This window comes from Physcomitrium patens, chromosome 18 (assembly GCF_059467195.1).
Source record: "Physcomitrium patens ecotype Gransden chromosome 18, ASM5946719v1, whole genome shotgun sequence".
NCBI lineage: Eukaryota > Viridiplantae > Streptophyta > Bryopsida > Funariales > Funariaceae > Physcomitrium > Physcomitrium patens.
This window is the reverse complement of record NC_143427.1, coordinates 11,241,211-11,263,741: the sequence shown is the minus strand read 5'-3', so window position 1 is coordinate 11,263,741 and position 22,531 is coordinate 11,241,211. Positions and strand designations below refer to the sequence as shown.

Below are 22,531 nucleotides of genomic sequence, written 5' to 3'. Positions count from 1 at the left end.
AAGTTTAATTAGCAACTTTTTGGATTGTCTCTTGAAATTTAAACTTTGTGTTACACATCATACAAATATTTCCCTCCAACTCCCACGCAAGGCTAACAAAATCACCTTCCACCTTAATCACCATGTCAAACCCTAAACCACATCACACCTACATATAATTACATATAGTTTTTCATGCCCAATAAATCTCGGAACTTACAAGACAATCCCCTCCTCACAAACGCATACACAATACGAAGTACATTACAGATACACATACACATATATACTTATATACAAAAATACACCGTAGTAGATACGAATGGATTAGGGTTCCGTGGGGCCGGAGTTGCAAGGAGGCTCTGGCTATGGCGATAGCGAGTGAGAGAGAGAAGGAGGGGTGATGCTGCCATCGTAAGTTGCTGTTGGAGTTGCAGCCCACCATCTGGCAAGCATGCAGCGGCACGGAGCATCATCGAAGACCAGGACCTGGTACAACGCACAGATCGTGAGTGAGCGCGCACCATTCATCAACGATTTGTTGGCTCAAGGCGCATGGGACTTCGCACCATCGCGAAGCGGGCTCTTAGTCCATCCAACGCGAGCACGACGACCGCGCTCGAGATGGGGATTCCGCGGTGACGATTGACGGCCAGGGCCGCGTAATCGATTGTGCTCGTGGATGATATATCATGTGGGATGTGGGTCCGCATATTCGTTGTGGAGGAGGAGGAAGACGATTCATGCTGGGAAATATCTCTCGGGTGTAAGTGTCATCGCTCTCCCCTCGTAGTCCCTCTGTATCTACTGATCTCTCAAGACGGATCTGTCTCCTGGGCCCTCCGTCGCAGCGCATTTGTGCTGTTCAGTGTCGCCGTCTTTATGCGTTGCATTGGAGTCCGTTCTAGGGAGAGAGGGAAGAAAGGGGGGTGGGTCTGTCTGTGTCTGCCGCATTTTTGTAAGGGAGGTTTTGGAGAGCTGTAGGAATATGGAGCTGGGAAATGCGAATTGACAGTGCCGGTATGTGCTTGCAGGCGTGGGGCCCTGCATTTTGTCCACTTCTGTTTTCGAAATTTTTGAAGTTTTCATGCGAGTCCCTTGTCTTGGAACGTTTATTGAAATGCGCATGAATTGGAATGTGAATGGTTAAGGCTTAATTTCACAGGGACGGTCGTGATTTTCGTGAGTTAGCAGACAGTGGTTATGGCCTGGTCTCGGGGTCCAGCGAGCTTTAGGTCTGTGGCAGTAATTCTGTGTATGAAGATAATTTTTTCTGAGTTTGAAGCATTCTAGGGAGCTTTGGGTTTGATTCGTTGTATGAAATTAGTCATTTTCAGCTGTGAGTTTCTTTTTTGAGCTATTTTTTTGTGTTTTTGTTGGGAAATCCTTGTACATGTAATATTAAAAGCGTAGTTCATCAGCTGTTTTAGCTATTCTTTGATTTGAGGGGTTGGAAGAGGTCTCCTTGTCTGGTGCATTACACAATCGTAGATTCGAGCAGATTTTATGAAGTGGACTGGTTCTATTGTGTATAGTCGTTTGAAACTTTGCCTGCAGCTTTCTCATGCTCGATACATTAGAAGTTCGGAGTTTATTTAATTATTTATTTTTATGATGTGGTATTGGATATTCCACCTTGATTCCCACTTTTGGTCTATTCGTTATCAAAGTACGAACTACAACTAGTTATGGGATGTCTTTTTCTGGTGAGATCATATTTGTTGTCAAGCGAGAGATGAAGTGGGTTTCAACTCTAATATCAGGGTGAGTGGCTGCGAACTTTTGAATACGAAATCGCAGATCTTTTTTACCTATGTTTCGTTGTAGTTCTCATTAAAAGATTTTTGAAATCTTATTAGTCAATTCAAGGGCACGGAAACGCTGTAGCAGATTTACAACTTCCTACATGTTTTTTCTCAAATCCTTGGAGGACTAAATGTCTTGGAGATGCTCATGATTAAATCGTGTCTCACGACGTGGGATTTGGGAACTCGAAGCAATTGCGATTACTGACATTGACAGTACTTCTGTCGATTGATAACCTTGATTGTAAGTGTGTTGGTTGACGTGCGAGGTCTTATGCGGATGGGTAGAATCTTAAATTTAATTTCAATGCAAGTTCCAGTTGTTGGTCTCTTCAGTTGTGGCTTGGTTCGCCATTTCTGAAGTCATAAATAGTTGAATTTGAATAATTAGTCAAATGATCTGATGAGTTAGTTTAATGAAAATTAGATGCATCTTCTGTTGAACCTCTCCTGGATGACTACAATGAATATGCGTTCATACCTTCGTTGATTAAAAAAATTTCGTGTTCATGTGAAGCTCTTTATTGCATCTGTTCAATGGTGGTAGCGACTTTTGGTTTGTGAGTGTCAGTTTCAGAAAAAGTTGCCTGATTAGAAACAAGATATTCCTCGAAATCTTACATGGTTGGGTTTTATCAAGTTATCATCAACATCGATGGTTGATTTTCTTTACATGTCCTTCCCTACGTATGTAGACCTATTCTTTTATAATTCACAGGTTATCATAGTATCGTGTAATATTGAAAACTAATTCAACGGAGATTTGTAAATGCAGAGCTCTGTCCTTGAAGTGAGAGATTCGACGTGGAATTCTGGTGCAGTATCTATAAGAGAGTGAGTCGGAAGAGCGCAGTAGCCATGGCTGGTAGCAGTGCAATGCAATGTGGACAGTTGGGCCAGATGGGGCTGCGGAGGATCAGTTTCCAAGGATTGAGGAAGGCTGCAGTCACGCAAAGTAAGGTCAAAGGACGAAGGGTTGGTGCAGGGAACATGAGATCGGTGTTATCGGTGCGATGTGGAGAGAAAGTGAAGGTGCGCGTGCGTCTAGATCATCAGGTCCAGTTTGGTGAAACGCATGCGATCTTGGGGTCTGCAAAGAGTATAGGTGCATGGCAGGAAAAGGTGCCTATGACATGGACAGAAGCAGGATGGGTTGTAGATTTGGAGGGGGATTCTGGGGAGACAGTCGAGTACAAACACATCATCGTTACCCACGACGGCGGCGTCATCTGGGAGGAGGGTCCTAATCGCACAATATCACTGCCTGACGAAGGCGACTTTGAGCTCGTCACTCACTGGGGTTGCACGCAGGAGGACCCTCAATTTCAAGGAGGGCGATCGCCAAAAAGTCATGGCTCCGACAACGGGCATGCAGGGAAAGCAGAAGAGCAGACTGAGGGCAAGGCCGAATCTTCAAAGGTTGAGGAGGCAGTGCGTGAAATGTCAACTTCTTTTGTGAAGGAATGGCAGGGAGCCTCCGTTAAAGATAGAAAAGAGAGGTCCGGGAAATGGGATACTACAGGTTTGGGTGGACCAACATTGCAGATAGTTGAAGGTGATAAAAGTGCGAGCAATTGGTGGCGGAAGTTGGACGTGGTCCGTGATCTCCTAAGTGGGGAGGCTGGCAAGAAGGATAGGCTGAAAGCACTTATCAATGCTGCAGTATATCTAAAATGGATCAATACAGGACAGATTGTGTGCTACGAGGATGGTCAACATTACAGACCTAATAAGCATGCTGAAATATCCAGAAGAATTTTTGTCGAGCTTGAACGCATCTCTGGCCAGAAGGATGTTGATCTCAAAGAGCTATTGGTGATTCAGAAGATTCATCCTTGCTTGCCTGCTTTCAAGGCAGAGTTTACAGCATCTGTTCCTTTGACAAGGATTCGCGACATAGCGCACCGCAACGACATCCCTCATGATCTGAAGCAAGAGATTAAGCACACTATACAGAATAAGTTGCATAGGAGTGCAGGGCCGGAGGATTTAGTAGCTACCGAGAATATGCTTGCAAGAATTACCAGAAATCCGGGTCAGTACAATGAAGCATTTGTGAAAGAGTTTCAAATATTTTACGCGGAGTTGAAAGATTTCTTCAATGCTGGTGGCTTGACTGAGCAGCTGGAGGGACTACGCCAGTCCATCGATGATGAGGGTCAGGTTATCTTGGACCATTTCCTAGCAAGCAAAGGGAAGCTGGATCAGCTGAACTCCAGCGACACAGCGAAAATTACCGAGTCAGTGCTTGATACATTACATGCACTGACGTGCATTCGGGAGAGACTTTTGGAAGGGCTTGTGAGTGGACTTCGGAACGATGCATCTGACGCAGCTATTGCCATGCGTCAGAAATGGCGTCTGTCGGAGTTAGGTTTGGAGGACTATTCTTTTGTGTTGTTAAGCAGGTTGATCAATGCTTTTGAAAGTGAGGGAGGTGCTTCATGGCTTGCAGAAGAAGCGAAAAGCGGAAGAGTAGGGAAATGGACACCTGCATTGACCAGTCTCGCCATGGCTGTTCAGCAACTAGGTTTGTCTGGGTTGCAGAAAGAGGAATGTGTTGCAATTAAGAATGAATTGCTTGCCTGGTCAGCTACATCTGCACGCACCAACGATACCAAGGCATGGGCACTGAGATTGAAGGCAACTATAGACCGCGTCCGTCGAGTTGCCGAAAACTACACGGATACGGTGTTGCAGCTGTACCCTGATTTCGTGGAAAAGCTTGGGAATGCCCTTGGAATTCCCGAAAACTCAGTGAGGACTTACACGGAAGCTGATATTCGAGCAAGTGTTGTATTTCAAGTCGCCAAGTTGTGCTCTTTCCTCCTGAAGGCTATTCGAACTACTGCCGGAGGGGATGGCTTTGATGTCATAATGCCCGGAAGAGCCAGGGGTACACTTCTTGAAGTTGATAGAATTGTTCCAGGCACCTTGCCCACTTCAGCTACTGGACCTATCATATTGCTTGTTAAACAAGCAGATGGTGACGAAGAGGTCAAGGCTGCTGGGTCAAACGTGGCAGGGGTTATCCTCCTACATGAGCTTCCACATTTGTCTCACTTGGGCGTCCGGGCTCGTCAGGAGAAGATTGTTTTTGTTACCTGTGACGACGAAGAAAGGTCAGCCAATCTGCGCACCTTATTGAACAAGCCTGTTGAAATTGTGGCATCACCCGAGTCTGTCCATGTTGAATTTCGCGATGCTCTATCTCCTCAGAAGCAAGATAAACAAGAATCTGTGTCAGAACCCAAATCACAACAGAAGGACACTATCACTGTGACAAAGCAGAGCGTGGTGGTCAGAAGCCCCCCTGGTACCGTGCTTAACCTCTCTGAAGCTACAACAGAGAATGCCGGTTCTAAAGCAGCTGCTTGTGGCGAGCTAGCTGTTCTGGTTGAGCAGGCAAAGAAGGTATCTGCGGCCTTTCTTGTGCCGAGAGGTAAAGTTATTCCATTCGGAGCCATGGAGGACACCCTTGAGAACAGTGGCTCTTCATCAAAGTTTAAGACACTTCTTGAGAAGGTGGAGACTGCTTCACTTGAGGGTGGAGAGCTCGATAAAGTGTGCAACGAATTACAGGTACTTATTGCAGCACAAAGGCCTGCACAGTCTATTCTAGATAAGCTTTCTGCAGATGGTTTTCCCAAGGAAACTAGGCTTATCGTGCGGTCAAGTGCAAATGTTGAGGACTTGGCTGGCATGTCGGGAGCCGGTCTGTACGAGTCGATTCCCAATGTGAGACTCTCCGAACCTGATGTTTTTGGCAAGGCAGTAGCGCAAGTGTGGGCGTCTCTGTACACAAGGAGGGCTGTCTTGAGTCGAAGAGTTGCCGGGGTACCACAGAAGGAAGCTTCCATGGCTGTCCTCGTCCAAGAGCTTCTGTCTCCGGAGCTTAGTTTTGTTCTGCATACTGTAAGTCCGATTGATCAGGATAAGAATGTGGTTCAGGCTGAGATTGCAGTGGGATTGGGTGAAACGCTGGCTTCTGGAACGCGAGGCACACCATGGCGTCTTGCGGCCAATAAATTTGATGGAACTGTGAAGACTTTGGCTTTTGCGAATTTCAGTGAGCAAATGATGGTCAAGGGTGGAGCCAATGTGGCTGATGGTAGCGTCGTAAAAGCAGTTGTGGATTACAGCAATCAACGTCTCTCCGTTGATACCGAATACAGACAGCAAATAGGGCAGTATCTTGCGACTGTCGGATTCTTTCTGGAGAAGCACTTTGGCGTTCCTCAGGATGTTGAGGGTTGTGTGATTGGCAAGGATGTGTACATTGTGCAAGCGCGGCCACAGCCCTGAGCACATCACTAAATAGGTTATTTATTTATTCAATAATTCTTAGCTGTATTGTAATGCGAGGAAGTGGCTGTGTCGATTGATTAACATGGTGCGGAGATATGTTGCTATTTGCTCTGCATCGAATCTAGTGTGGGATTTATGTGAAGCCACTCCATCTTGGCTGTAGCATGTTGAGATTTTTAGCTTGAGTCATGTGTTGCATGGACATAAGCGTCCAAGTTGATGCATGCTCTGTACCAGTACCGCGAAACGGGTATAGTTCATATTGTAGTGTACAATTTGAGAGTACTAGAGGTGGTTATTTTCGTAAGAGAATTAGTTTTAACCCTCTCATCCGTCCTCTTGTGCTCTTCATACAGTAATTACACGGAATAGTGCATCCCTCTTTGAAGGAAGGAATACTCTGCCTTGATTAGGATTATTTGTTGAGGTTAATTCCCTCATTAAACTTGTTGCATCTATTTAAGAAACCATTCACTGTAACTGACTATAATGTGGAAACAGTTACAGGTCTTGTAATTCTTCCAGACTTGAACTCGCTATATGACTAGTTCTGCCAGGACACCACTGGTGCTAACTGTTACAGTGTCAAATACCCACTTCCCAAAATCAGTATTTTAGTGCTCGAATACCAGTAACAGAGAATGTGGTGTCACGATTTTCACCTTAAGAAATGTAATCGGATCGTACTTTTAGATATAGAATAATGCCAGAGACAACTGAATGTGCCGTATTCACAACTTCCTGAACGGCTTTCATTCCTGCAACCTTAATTTCTTACTCCCCTACTCGTCTGATACTCTGACTTTAAACATCGTCAAGTAAGAGGACGCGGTTCTTTCCCCCTGATCGCCTTTTCCTGTGCTTAAGTTTGCACGAAAACCTCGTGCACTCACTAACTTTCAACAGTAGAATACCCATTCTCGTACCTCTCCCAACCTAAAAATAATTTTATTATCAATTGTTATCTCTGCAACTGATAACCTTGAATGTAGACAGTACCCCACACTGAAACAAATGTGCATGCAAAGTTGGAGAACAGAAACAAGGACTGATATTCCGCCACATAACCTCCTCACGCTCTCATACGAGGAAAAACAAGGTAAAAGAGACGTCACATTTTCTACAGTATTCCATTTTTTAAATAATACTTTTGTATAATACAAATTCAAGAAAACTTTAAGGCAGCAGATGTGTAGTTGCAGCTGTTCATGTTGAGGCTGCGTTGTCGGGAGTGTTGTTCAGATATTTCGAGTTTGTCAGCAAGCTCTTTTATCTCGAATAACAATTGTCCATGCTTTCAAGCTTCTCAAAACCATCACTCTCATTTCTACTACATTATCACGGTTGCAGTGATAATGTGACATGAGCTCACGGCATGCTAGAATCGAATGTTCTGTGAGCATCGATTGCGAGATGCTTGACTGCACAATCGTAAACAGAATTGCGAAAAAAACGAGCTTGATTTCGATGTCAAAAACTCACCAAGGTGTAAGAGAAACGTGATAATCTTGTGAATGCAGCTGTTTGTTGAAGTCTTTCATGCAGTTCAGAGCAGTCTGCTAACAATCTCAAGGGGTTTCTATATTTAATGGAGAAGGAGAGTGGCCTCAATTTTGATAAGCTTGTGATTGATTAAAATTGAGAACTCTTGCTCAGTCAGTTTTACATTTAGAAAAGTTAGTTGTATTTTGTTTTATTCATTTTTATGTAGGGCATGAAAAAAATTAAACCACAGATTGTTTCTAATTCTAAAACTGTGATTTAATTTTTTTTACAATTATGTGGAAAATTGCTTAATATATCCATTAAAACTTAAATATACTTGGTGTGATTATCACAATCCAAATGAAAGTTCTATAAGTTAAATACTAATAAAAAAATAATTTGGTCCATATGATGGTTTTTTTTCCCTTACTTTGTACTATCTTAAAATGGTGAGATATTCAAAAGCACATTTTTTTCACCAATTTGGATATCTTTAAAAAGCTTTAAACCATGACTTTAGATCTATAAATATAAAATCTATATAAAAAATAGTATAAAAATGATGTAAGAAAATAGTTTGTTTAAAATATTGCTCTTTGATTACAAAGAATCTAATACCTAAATCCTAAATCCTAATCAATACATTATAAATATTATTAGATGTGATATTCACCTCTTGTAGTATTATTAAGCATTAAGAATCACACCTAAGATTGTAGTATTATATATGTTGTTTGTTGCCATCAATTTAAGAAAGAATATATCTTTCTAAAAGATTTTTAATTTAATTTAATCATTGTAAAAATTAAAAAAATTGAAATGATTCATTTGATAATTTTGCAAATGACAAATTTAAAGATAAATTTAATAACTGTTAGTTTTTTATCTTGCAAGGATGTTCTGAAGTTTAGATCCTAGACATATTCCTTCTTATTTCATACTATCTTCTTATTAATAGTTGATCTTTATTTTTTATAGATGTCATTGTTGAAAAACTAAAATAGGTTTTGGCACATTTGTAAGAATTTTACATGGCTTCTACATACATTCAAAAATATTATAATTATGCTAATATACAAGGCATTATAATTTATTTTGGCATTGTGTTAAATCCAAGACTTCTTCTATTTCATACTCTTGGTTCTTATCTATTTTAATAAGAGGTACTAGTAATTGTTTTTTTCTTAATATTTTGATTACAATATAAGGTTTAGTAGGAGATACATAAAATATACTATAAATTTCTATTGGTTGTAGTTATTTTAATTGATATTCAATTATATTTATTTATTTTTTAATAAAAATAGATAAAGTCTTCAATAATTTAATTTGTGAAAAAATTAATTAGTCTTAATAATATTATGATAGAATATTAAAATATTACCACCAACTTTGAATGAAATTTGTTTTACTTTGAAAACTTGTATATTAATACTTATATTGTTATTGAGTCTCTTTTAATTGTATAAAACTTTACTATTCTACTTATAAATTTCTTTGATATTATATTTTTTATTTTATTTATTTTATATTTTAAATATAATTGATTAAAAATGATATTTTTTTGTATAAAAGAATGCACAATATTATTATTTAAATATTTTTCAATGATAAGAAAGTTATCTAATTATTTAGATATAATTGATAGTGTATTATTATAAATATTATATATATATATATATATATATATATATATATATATATTTAGATTGAAGGAATTAGATAGAAATAAATAGAAGTAAATTTGATAATATCTTGTAAAGACACTTTTTGGAAGCTTCATAGATGCAAATTTGACTTTTTATATGTTTGTAGATAGTTGGTAGGTTGAAAACTTGGCTACTAAGTTGGCCACTTGTCACACATATTGGTAACTTGTAGAAAAAATTAGTCATGTGGCACTTACATATGAAACTTTTCTTGCAAGTTAGACACTTACCTTGCAACTTGGACATATACTAGAGGTCCTACAATATGTCACAATGTAGCTCTTAATTAAATAGTATAGAGGCAAGATTGAGGCCTTACTCACTCTTGTCAATGTCTTTCTTGTTCTTAGTCTTGTTTCAAGAGTCTTTACGCTTTTTTTTTTTTATAATAGCCATTTTAGTTTTAATATTAAAATATCTTTGAATAAATAATTATTTTTTTGGAGTGACATAAGAGTGTATTGACATTTTGATTGTTTGTGATTCATATCCTTCACAATATTATTTTTATCTTTAATCCATATATTTATATTTATCCATTAATTTGAAGATTAAAGACTAAAAATAATTAAATATCAACCTTTAATATATTTTTAATATCATCCAAAACCTTGAAACAAATTGAGATCTTTGATTAGAAATAATATTATTTGAAAACCTATGAGGTTTGTAAAGACTTTATAGAAAAAAAATCAGTTGTTTCTTTACTAACAATGGTTTTAATAGAAGATATATGATGTTTAATTTTGGTTAAAAATCTACTATTACAAAATAGAATTTTAAATATTTAAAAGTAGAAGATTTGTAATTATATTCTTTGAAAAAAATGACCAAGGCTTCTTTAAAATAAATAAATGTTGGATCAATGATTTAGAACCTTTTTTAAAGAATAAGTATCTCAAGATTAAAAATATGCTTTAACAACATTTTACATTTGAAGCCATCTTTGAGATTTCATGTAAAAATTTAAGATATATATTGACATGAATTATTATTTTTTTTATTAAATATAAAATATAATTAGATTAATATAATATTTTAAATAATAATTCTATTTTAAAAATAAATCTATAATAATAATTATTTAATACTTTGGATCTCATAATTAATTTTAATAATTGAGATTTTTTTTTTTATAAAAATAAATAAGATAAAACCTATGATGTGGATTGATTTATAATAAAATTTTATAAAATATAATTTTGATGCATAAATTTTAAATATAAAATGAATTTAAAAAATCAATTTAAAAAAAAGCTATAATGAAAGCTACTTTTAAAACTTAAAATGCTACTTCAATATATTTATTCTACTTTAAGTTGTATTTTCAAGTTAAGTGTGTAAGTAAAGAAGTAAATTCAGAAAAAGTATTTATCTATAATTGATAATAGTTTGAAAATTCAAAAAAACATCAGACATCATATATCATTTTTAGAGTTTATTAATCTATAATATCTATATTTTCTTAGAATTTATTTGAAAATTATTATTTGAGATAATACATTTAAAAAGTTTAACTTGAATTGTATAAAACATTTATTTATTTATTTATTTAATCTTAACATATAGTCTTGTATCTCTAAGTTTTCAAAATACAAGAAAATATATGTTGTTTATGGTTTTCAGTATTCTTAGAATAGATAAGAATGTTGTCTAAATATTAAGTAAGAAAAAACTATCTAAAAATTAACAAAATACATTGTGTATTAAATATTTAAAAAAATCTAAAAAATTTGTAAGTTCAAAAGACATGAAATAACATTTAAAATAACCATAACTAAATAAGAATGCAATATCCTATTCAACTTATTTTCAAATATGTAGTAGTTACAATTGTTATGCAAATCTATCTTAATATAGATCTTAACTTCACTTAATTGATCAAGAAGACTTGAAATTAAAAGCAAAGGATAAATAATTTCAATGGTCAATTTATTTAATCTACAATAATCTATAGTCATTTGCAAGGATCCATTTATATTTTGTACAAAGTAGATTAGAGCATATATAAGAGATTTTTAAAATTATATATATTTTTTATTTTTTTATTTTTATTTTTATTTTATTTTTGGAAAAAAAAATTATATTTTAATAAATATAAATGTTTTTAAAAGGTGATTGAGCTACTTCTTGAAGGTCAATTAAGTAGTTATAAATTTGGTATTTTAGCAATGCATCAACATACTCTTTTACAAATAATCTTAATATTCTATATATTAATCTTAGATTTGATTGCAATCAAATCTAAGACTGTAGTGTTGTATGAATTTTAAAAAAATATTTTTTTAAAAATTCAATAAATATCCTAGCTCCTAAATTTTTTTTAATACCTATAAAACATATATTTTTTTATTTTTATTTAAATATGGCAATAAAATATTCGTGACTAAAAAATACCTAATTTATTTAAGAGATTTTTTTTTATTACATTAATTCTTAAAAAAAAGATGAATTATAGATTCTAAAATACTAAAACATTACTAAAATTTTATTATCTTTTATAATTAATTATATTAATATAATTTTATAGATATTTTTTTATAAAAATAAAATTTATCTATCTATAATTTCTACATGTATATATTTGATTTTTTACACTAATAATTTTTTTGATACTTTGCAAAATTTAAAATAAGAAATAAGTAGAAGCATCAAAATCTAATAAGAAAAATATAAAAATATTGGGATTTTAGATTCAAAATGAACTTGTATTAAAAAATAACCAAATGATTTAAAGAATAACACAAGGCTTGTATAAAATAAATTAGTATAAGAGTTCAATTATATGATTTCTTATTTTGCAATATAATTTTTTTTTCGTATATTGTAATTTTTTTTTGTTTTTTAAATTATACTTCTTATCTTGTAAATTTTTTTCTTCTTAAAACAATATTAATCAATGTGTTTTGATTCTCTACAATATAGAAACAATATTTCATATTAGTATCTAGTTTTTTCTTATGTTATGAAGGATTTGAAACATTTTTTTTATCGTAATACAACTATTAGGTGAAAAAATGGGTGAAACTAAAACATGCAAAAAAGACTTTAATAAAATTCATAATTGATATATTGAATATATTTAAAATTTTCATGTTTTATATTATTTTAAGCTGTTTTATATTGTTATTATTATTTTTCTTGTAGTTTTATTTTTTTATTTTTTATTATTTTAATAAGAACTTTTATATCCTTTATAGGACTATAAATTATAAAAATTAAAGTAAAATAGATAGAAAACAATGAAATCACCTTTAAATCAAACTTGAGAGTAATTTTTTGTAAAATTATTATAAAAAGGTAAAATTGAATTGTGATAGGAGTATTTATAAAATGAAGTAAAAATTAGATCTTAAGGATAAAAAAAAGAATGTAAAAAAAAATATGGTTTTTATTTTGAAATTAGAGTGAAATTAGGACAAAGGTGTTAAAAGATTTTTAAAAGTGTATTGTAGGATTTTTGATTTAGAGGAGCTTCTTTATGAAAGAAAGAAAAATAAGGTTTGTATGCATTATAGTTTGAAAGGTAAAAAAAATTAGTGCTATTCTTTAGTAGGATTTTAAAACTTAAAGATTGACCTATAGTTGAATTTTTATATATGTAAATGTACAAGAAAATAACTTGATTTTTAATTTTAATTTTATTTTAATCATTTAATTCTAAGATATTAGTCTATATATATAAGAAGGTATTAAAAAAGGATAAATTAAGAATATTTATTTATTCTTAAATATTTAAATATTATAATTTTGAATGAAATTGATTTTTAAAATATTAAAAAAAGACATAATACTAAAGCTATATACAAAGTTTTTGCAAAATTTATCAAAAAAATATAAGATTTAGTTATTAAAGTTCTTCATCAATCTAAGAGTTGAGGGCCAAGAATTATTAGTGGTGGTCTTTTTGCCTTATCTTTCAATTTATATAAGTTAGATCTTCTTTAAAATTTATAAGCTTATACAATATTTATGTATCTAATAAATTACAAAACTTAAAGTTAATCCAATAAGATAATTAGGTTTTTTGTACTATTTGACTTTTTTACTTAAAATTTAGAATTTGATTTGGATTTTTTTATGATTTGTTAGAATTTACTTAAGATTTTGTTAAGTTTTTTTTTAAAAGATTTTATTAAGATTTATTAGAATTGATAAGATTTAAAATTTCTTAGATTTCGGATTTCTTAGAGGATTAAGATTTTCAAATATGGTATTTTAAAATATTTGAGTTTTTTTGGATTATTAAAAGAATTTTGGACTTTAAATATTTTTCTTCCACAAATAGTATTGAAGATCAATAAGTATTTGCTTAATTACAACTACATAGAGATTAAGCATAGTATGTTGTTAATACTCAAAAGGTAGCAAAGAGTTAAAGGAAGTTATTATGGTGGCACCTAGGGTTTAGTTGGATGAAGTAGAAATAGATGTAATATCAAAAGGATGGAAGTTGCTTCATTGGTAAGGAAACCACCACTTATAAGTAAAGGGTGTTGGAAGTAAGAATTATCTTTCTCCACACTTCTCTTAGAGTATAATCCTTGCTGATGCTAAGTATTTGTAGCTTTTAGACTTCTTTTTTTCAATAGGTTATGGGCCTTCTGACATTTGCTTGAGTATTTTTTGAAGTTCTTTGAAGTGGTTGTGTAAGTGTGGAGTAAATCAAGTTGTTGTTGCTCATGTTAGGGTTTAGAAGTACCTAACTTTTAGATTCAGATCTAAATCTAGATCTTAGTTTCCTTTTACTTGTGATTAACAGCATTTTGGTGTTGATGTTTGGTTTTTCACCTTAAGGCGAAGTTATAGAACACTTGCATTGTGCTATTGCTGAGATAGATCCTTGATAGTCTAACTTTATAGTTTCATATCCTAAAGTTGCTGATTGTGCTTAAAAAGCTTTTTATTGTGTATAGAAGTGATTTGTGAGCATAAAAGTGATATTTGAGTGGTAAATCAGATTTGAGATACTTAGATAAGTCATTAAACTTGTTAGAAGTCTTAGAAGTGAAGTTGAGAGTATTTATGAGAGTAAGAATATTAATTTGTTCATAAAGAAGGATTCTGTGATTCTAAAGCAACGAAATCTTCTTCCTGATTTTGAGAGTATTAGGACTTCTTTTTACAATCTTTTTTGATACAACTCTCTTTTAGACATGGCTTCAAGTGAAGGTGAAGGATTGAGAATAATTGAAAAGTTTAGAAGTGAGAATTTCTATAATTGGAAGATAAAAATGGAGCTTTTGTTGGCATCTTTGGATCTTTGGGATATTATAGATGAAAGTGAAGAGGCTCCAAGCATAGATGTTGATATGAAGGAGAAAAAGGAGTTCAAACATCGTGAAAAGAAGGCTTTTGGATTGATTGCAACCAATGTGAATGAAACCAATTTTTCCCACATTATCTCTTGTAAAGACTAGCGGAAGCATAGAAGATTCTTTGCAACATCTATAAGAGTAAGAACTTATCCAACATCATCTATACAAGGAAGAAGTTCTTCACTTGTAAGTTCGAGGAAGGTGAAGACCTCATCGCTCATATCAATAAGGTATAGGCTCTTACAAACCAACTAGCAATTGTTGACAAGTCTTTAGAAGAAAGTAATATTGTCATGACCTTGCTCATGAGCCTTCCCGAATCCTACAACTACCTTATTGTGGCATTGGAGTCCATTAAGCTAAAAGAACTTATAATGAACTATGTAATGGCAAGACTTATCCATGAAGTAACCAAGAAGAAAGAAAATGAGCCTCAAAGTGAAGATTCAGTACTCTACTCACGTCAAGGCAAGGACAACTATCCAAATCAACAAGATAATGTCAAATCTTACTTCATTTGTAGCAAAGTAGGCCATTTTGCTCGAAATTGCTACAAAGGCAAAAAGATAAAGAAGAACAATGCAAATAGTATGCAAGATGAGTTTAGAGGACAAGATTATGCATTCATGGCAACAATTGGGACTTCTATGGCTGCCATGTCAAGATGGATTGTAGATTCAGGTTGTTTCAAGCATATGTCACCTTATAAGTATTCATTTGACACTTGTGAGGCTATTCTAGCATCAAACGTAGTGTTAGCAGATAGTGGCACATATGAAGCCATTGAAATTGGCTCTATTATGGTGGAGGTGGTTGTGAATGGACAAACCAATAGGATCAAATTCAAAAATGTCTTTTATGTACCTAAGATGAAGCAAAACTTACTTTCAGTGAGTAAACTTATAATAGAAGGTTTTAAAGTGCAATTTGATATGAATGGATGTTTTGTAAGAATATTGAGTGGAGATAAGGTCTTCAAAGGCTTTAGAGAGGAAAATTTATACTACCTCATTTGTAAGAAGGTGAATGGAGTAGAAGTAGGTACATTTGCTGAGTTTACATTAAACCAAGATAAGTTGGATATATGGCATCGCCGCCTTGGCCATTTGAATGTGAAGAACATGAGAGAGCTGAAGTCTATAGTAAGTGGCTTAGATCTTGGCAATACAAGCTAAAATACAAAACAACTTGCATGTAAAGGATACATACAAGGCAAACAACAAAAAGCCTCATTTTCAAGTAGCTTAGGAACATGTGCTACCAAGTTGCTAGAGATTGTCCATTCTGATATATGTGGACCTATGAAGAACATAAGTATTGGAAGATCAAGGTATTTTCTTACTTTCATTGATGATTATTTAAGAAAGATTTGAATCTACATTATTAAAGCCAAGAATGAATGCTTTTGGAGGTTTAAAGAGTTTAAAGCACTTGTTGAGAAACAAAGTAAATACAAGATCAAGGTGCTGCGTATGGAAAATGGAGGTGAGTATATGTCTAAGCAATTTGATGTTTATTTGAAGAATGAAGGAATTTCTATACAAACCACAATTACATACACTCCACAAAAAAATAATATTGCTAAAAGAGCAAATCAAACCATTGTAGAGATGGCAAGGAGTGTGCTTCATGCTCAAAATCTTGGCTATGAGTTTTGGAGGGAAGCTATGGTGAATGCAGTGTATACAAGAAATAGGTGTCCAATAAGTGCTCTTATATCAATGACACCATAAGAAGCTTGGAGTGGGAGACAACCTTGCATTTCCTATATGAGGACCTTTGGTTGTATTCCTTATGCAAAAATACCAGATTATATGAGGTCCAAACTTGATGCAAAAGATACAAAGTGTGTGTTTCTTGGTTATTGTGAAGGTACTAAGGCATATAGGCTAATGTGCTTGGAAACCAAGAACATCAAAAGTGGTGATATTGAGTTTTTGGAGCACAAGAATGCTTGTGAGCACTTGGAAATGTATCCAAGTGGGAGTAATGGTGTGTTTATGGATACATCTTTGAATTCAGCAAAGAAACAAGAAGATGAAGATAAAAAGCCAAAGAAGGTTGAAAAGATGAAGGCTCCTACAATTGCTAGGACCAACAATGAAAGAAATGAAGATGTTGAAGATTGAGATGATGATAATAATAAAAAGTACCAACCATTGAGTGAAAAACGACAAGGTTTAAGGAGAAGAAGGTTGGAAAAGAATATGGAGTGCAACAAGGTGAATGTTCTTCTACAAGTGAAAGGAGATATCCTTTGAGAGAAAGAAGGCAACGTGGTGAATGGTGGAAGAATCACATCTTCTCTCAAGCAAGTGAAGAACATGCAAATATTGCTCTTCTTGTTGATCCATTGTCTTTGTGTGATGCTATGAAGTGTGAAGATGCAATCAAGTGGAAGAAGGCTATAAAAGAAGAGTACCAATCTCTTATGGACAATGATACATGGAAATTGGCACCCCTTCCAACAAATCAATCTAGTGTTGATTGTAAGTAGATGTTTAGGACTAAAAGAAATGCAATGGATGTGGTACAAGCCAACACATGTCTAAGGCTGGACCATTGCATTTGACAATGGTAAAGAAGATATTAATATACTTAAAAGATACAATGGACCTCAAATTGTGCCTTGGTAGTAAGAACATTGATTTGTAAGGTTATTGTAATGCGATTTGGGCTAGATATGGAAATGATAGAAGATCCACAATGGGATATGTCTTCTTCATTGGAATGGGAGATATTTCATGGAATTACAAGAGACAACCTACCATTGCAAGATTAACAATGGAGGTAGAGTACATGGCAGCAAATTATTGTGCAATAGAGGCGTGTTAGATAAGACAACTCTTAGAAGACATTGGACTAGTACAATTAGAAGAAACTCTAATTATATGTGGCAATCAAGGATGTCTTACATTTATTAAGAATAAAAAAATAAAAAAATAAAAAAATACACCATTTTAAAACCAAGCACATTAATGTTCAACATCATTTTATACAAGAGAAGATTGAAGATGGAATAATAGGTATGAAATATTGTGCTACAAATGACATGCTTGGTGATGTACTTACAAAAGTATTAGTGAAGTATAGACATCATGAGTTAATACAAAGATTAGGATTGAGAGCCTTTTGAAAATTAGCAAAGTGGAAGTGTTGAAGATCAACAAGTACTTGCTTAGTTACAACTACATAGATATTAAGCATAGTATGTTGTTAATATTCAAAAGGTAGTAAAGAGTTAAAGAAAGTTACTATGGTAGGACCAAGGATTTAGTTAGATGAAGTAGAAATGGATGTAATATCAAAAAGATGGAAGTTGCCTCGTTGGTAAGGAAACCACCACTTATAAGTAAAGGATGTTGGAAGTAAGAATTATCTTTCTCCACACTTCTCTTAGAATACAATCCTTGCTGATGCTAAGTATTTGTAGCTTTTAGACTTCTTTTCTTTAATAAATAGATTCCTAATGCATTTTCAAGCTTGATTTTATATACTATATTAATGTATAGTTTCAATTTGTATATCTTATACATTTAATTATATTATTAGAGCTATTTTTAATATAATTATAGGAGCATTGAGGTACTTATATATAGATTTTTAATTGAGGTTTAAAAAGTTAGTTGTTACATTTGATAAAAAATTCAATAATTTAACCTAAAGTTTTAAAATCAAGCAAATTGAGCAATAATTTCTTCACATCATATTGTAACTTATATAGAAATTAATTAGTGACTACATCATTGTTCTATCAAACATTAATTGTTAATTTTTACTATTAGAAAGCATACATTAACATAGAATGATTCTATGCTATAAAATATGGATTTTGTTGGTTTTTGTATAAGTTGTATTATATTTTTTAAACATAAATTAATTTTTTTCCAAAAATATATTTAAGTTTTCTAATATAGGATCTTATTATTCTAAAAAAATGAGAATCAAGAAAGAAGAAATCTACTACTTTAAGTTTCAATAAATTTAATATGAAATGCTTAAATTGGATGATTAAGAAGTTGGAATTGAATAAAAAGTTATACTTGGTTGATGAATCCTTTAAATTTAGATCTAATAGTATGAAAATTCTTAAAAAGAATAAATTTTGATTTTCTAATTGATGAAATTACATAAATTACTTGAAGTGGTGTAATTGTTGAAGAAATCCTTGTCATTTGTATAATTTTATAATTAAATGCTCTTAATGTTGGTGGAAATAGTAGAGAAAGTTGATGCATATCAAACATCCAATTTTTCATTTTTTTCTTGTGTTTATAATACGGCCTTCTTTATTTCTACAAAATGTGCCATACTTATAAGAGCTTGAAAATTTCTATACCAGAAGAAAAAAAAAAAAAAAAAAAGAAGAAATATTTCCAATATAATATTAGTTTAGAAGAAGCTAATCTAAATCTTCTAAAATGCTTTGATGCTTTGAAAAAAACAAATTCATTATTTATTAAGAAAGATAAGGCTCTAATATTCTGTATGTTAGTCTAATTAAAATTTCAAGGATATAAATTTAGTCATAAATCTAAAAAAAATCAAAAATAAAATACTCATTTATTACCAAGAATAGAAGAAAGTGAGTAGAAAATAAATAGAAATAAGAGAAAATAACTAAAATTTATATTTTAAAATAAAAATAAACCAAAAAATCTTAAATTAAGATTCAAATATAAATAAAAATATTGGCAAGATTGATGATGGTTTCATTCTTGCTTCCATTTATACCAACTATAAAAAAAACTTTGTAGAAGCTTTCTAAGGACTACAAGACTTATGATCTAAATATTGAATTATAAATTTCTTCCAATGTGGCTTCTTTAAAGTAAAAAATATTTAGAACAAGTTATAATAGCCATATCTATAAAGACGATGCATATCTATTGGAATCTAAAGATATAATCTACATTTGGAAACTTTGTCAAAGTTTCTTGAGAAAGATATTATTTACCTAATATGTTTTATCTACTTTTAATTACTTCTATTTAATTCTATTTATTCAAATATTATATGCATCCATTATATTTATATTTATATTTATATTTAAAAAAACTAATTATATATTTTATTTATCTTATTATAATCTATTTTATTATATTATATAATCTTCTATTTTTATAAGCTTCTTTTTAATATATTTTTTGCTTTTAAATAGGTTATGGCCTTATAAATGTATTGAGATTAAATTTTTATTGGTAGTTTTTTATATTTTAAAATTATAGATAATTTAAAGTATTTAGATATTTTTAGATAAATTTTTAATTCTAATAAATTTCAATTATGTATTCACATAAAGTAATCTTTAAATTACTTATATTAGCTTAATAATTATAAATCTATAAACAATTAAATTTTATCTTTTTTAAAAAATTACTAATTTATTAATTTAAATATATATAAATATGTTGCAAGAATTTATAGAAATTTAAATTACTAATTCATCATATACATATATTATAAATATTCAAATACTTTCTTGCACTAGCATGAAAAAAATAAATGTATTTTGTACTAATTGAGAGCTTAAATATTTAATTTTTTATAGTATATTCATTTTGATTCATTATATTAAAAATTCAAATATTATTATGTATAAAGGCTAATTTAATATAAATAAAGTATGTAAATTATTTTAAAAAAAAATCTTGCAATTTTTTTTATATTCCAATGTTTAAAGTGTAAAAAAAGTAATAAGATGATAATTTAAATATTAGAAGTATTGGAAAGAATCAAGAGAAAAATTGATACTAATTTAATTGAATATATAAATAAAAGTGAAATCTAAGCTTTATTTAAATAAAATACTATATTTTAGTAACTAAAATAGATCTTCATAAGGTTGAGGCAATAGAAGAAAGAAGTAGAAGAGAATCTTGTGTTTTCTATATGTACATATTTGGTTGCTATATATATGTTAAGATCTGTAAATTATTTTTTAAAAAATTAAATTTGATGCAAAGTCAACCAAGTATTCTGATTTTTTATGTTTTTATTTTTTTCAAGTATTTTTAAAAATACAAGGTATGCATGTTGATATTGGTAAAATTTAAGAAAATAATCTAATAATGTGATACAACATTTTATGAAGATTTTAGTATAGATGTAGATTTACAAGATAGTTTAAGTAGAAGAAGTGATAATAAATTCTTATTAATAAAAAAAATCATCTAAATTTATGTAATTAAATCAAATTAAAGATTATGTCTAAGTTGGTATAATAGATACTAAAAAAAATTTTGAAGACTAAGAAGGCCAAAAAGGTGGAACATCAATCTAAAAAAAGACTAGCATAATGTAAATTTTTATTTTATATATAGATAAGTCAATTATTTTTAGAAGTTCCATGAATTCTATATAGGCATTACAAACCAAGTTTGACAAAGAATATAATATGATTGACCTTAATAAATTGCAATTTTGTCATAGAATTGAATTTTTGAGAGACAAGACAACATCTACATCATTCATGAGTCAAAACAAGCTCATTACAAATTTTCTCCATCTATATGCAACAAATGATTACAAACTTGTTAAAAATCTATTAAAAGTTTAATCAAATTCTATCAAAGATATAAAAGATTAATTTCTAATAAAAGCTTAAATTATAGAAAAACTACTATATAAACAAGTTATATAATGCTATAATAAGACAACTCAACTTTGTATCTCCAATAAGTACAGTGAACTAGTATGTATAGTACACATCTATATATCCTATATAGATTGTCATAACAAATCCATTTGGTTGACACTTAAATAGACCAACCAACTCCACAATATACTCAATAACAACAGTTTTAGTTTACAATACGCTTCCAATTGCACTCCTCTGAATTCAAAATCTCCTTCCTTTCTTTCCTTCCTTACTGTAAAAGCCTTAATCAAAGTGAATCACGAAATATGGTCTCCAAAACCAGATGATGCCGGCATCCAACGGCGGAGATTCAACACTAGGCACCCAGTTCAGATTCTACCTCACTGGTTGCAATGTGTCAAATGTGTTGGAATCCACGAACGTTAGATCGAAGCTTTCCTTCCTTCAGTCTGCCAGATAGCTTCTTTCTTCGCACTCTTGAAAACAAGTAGACCATGAAAACAAATGCTGTAAGGATCGGCTCTTAAATTCTCTGTTCAAGAGACTATAAAAGCTTGACGTAGCGTTTCGTCACTTTCTCAATCATCAGTGATGAAGACCATGAGATATGCGTCTAAAGACTATGGATTAGAAGAACTGCTGGGGTTTTCAATGTTATCGTTTCATAGAGAAGAAGGATCCATGCTGCAGATTGTGTAATAGCAGGGCCACTCAAACCATGAAATAACCAAAGTTAGGAATTTTAAACAATCATTACTCAACCAGATCAGGAATGCCTTCACATCATGTACACTGACCTGGACTTTAACCTCATAGAAATTCGTGGCGCAGGCAGTATGATTAAGTAATAGCAGTCTTCAAATTAGACGTGATCGAGGGAATGACTCCAGAGTTGCCGTCGGAGTTGCGGCTTCAATTGCAAGCCGCCACTCGTGCTGTAAAATGGACCTACTTCACCTTCTGGAAACCAGCTCCCGGTGACCAGAAGTTGTCACTCTCCAAACGGGTTGGTTATCGTCATTTTTTCAGAATGTGTAGCTGGTCCTCAGCACCATGTCTGCGACAATGTAATGACATCAAAATCCTGTTATGACAGAAAGTTGGTTTGGGGTGATGGCTACTTCAATGGAACCATCAAAACACGAAAAACCATCGATGGCAAGGAATTGACGCCTGAGGAGTTCGGTTTGCAGCGTTCTCACCAGCTTCGTGATCTTTATGAAACATTGTCTAATACTGAACTCAGGCATGCGATTGCTAACAAGCCAGTTGCTTTGAAGCCTGAGGATTTCGCAGAAGAAGAATGGTTCTTACTCCTATGAATGT

The 22,531-nt window shown here is 32.2% G+C and overlaps 1 protein-coding gene across 4 annotated transcripts; it reads left to right on the top strand.

The window, feature by feature from the left end:
- The first annotated feature begins 384 nt into the window (after nt 1-384).
- Nucleotides 385-6,572, top strand: LOC112295256 (phosphoglucan, water dikinase, chloroplastic). Of its 4 annotated transcripts, none has more exons than XM_024546559.3 (2): nt 385-745; nt 2,560-6,572. In XM_024546559.3, exon 2 carries the CDS (start codon nt 2,643-2,645, stop codon nt 6,087-6,089), a length of 3,447 nt encoding a protein of 1,148 aa, XP_024402327.1. In that variant the 5' UTR covers nt 385-745; nt 2,560-2,642; the 3' UTR covers nt 6,090-6,572. The 4 variants fall into 4 exon arrangements, with proteins under 4 accessions (XP_024402327.1, XP_024402326.1, XP_024402330.1 ...); XM_024546558.3 differs by having other exon boundaries at nt 709-999; XM_024546562.3 differs by lacking the exon at nt 385-745 and adding an exon at nt 795-1,743.
- Nucleotides 6,573-22,531: the final 15,959 nt, after the last annotated feature.

Coding starts and splice junctions, on each gene's coding strand:
- LOC112295256 (XM_024546559.3), top strand. CDS start 2,643: ATGGCTGGTAGCAGTGCAATGCAATGTGGACAGTTGGGCCAGATGGGG.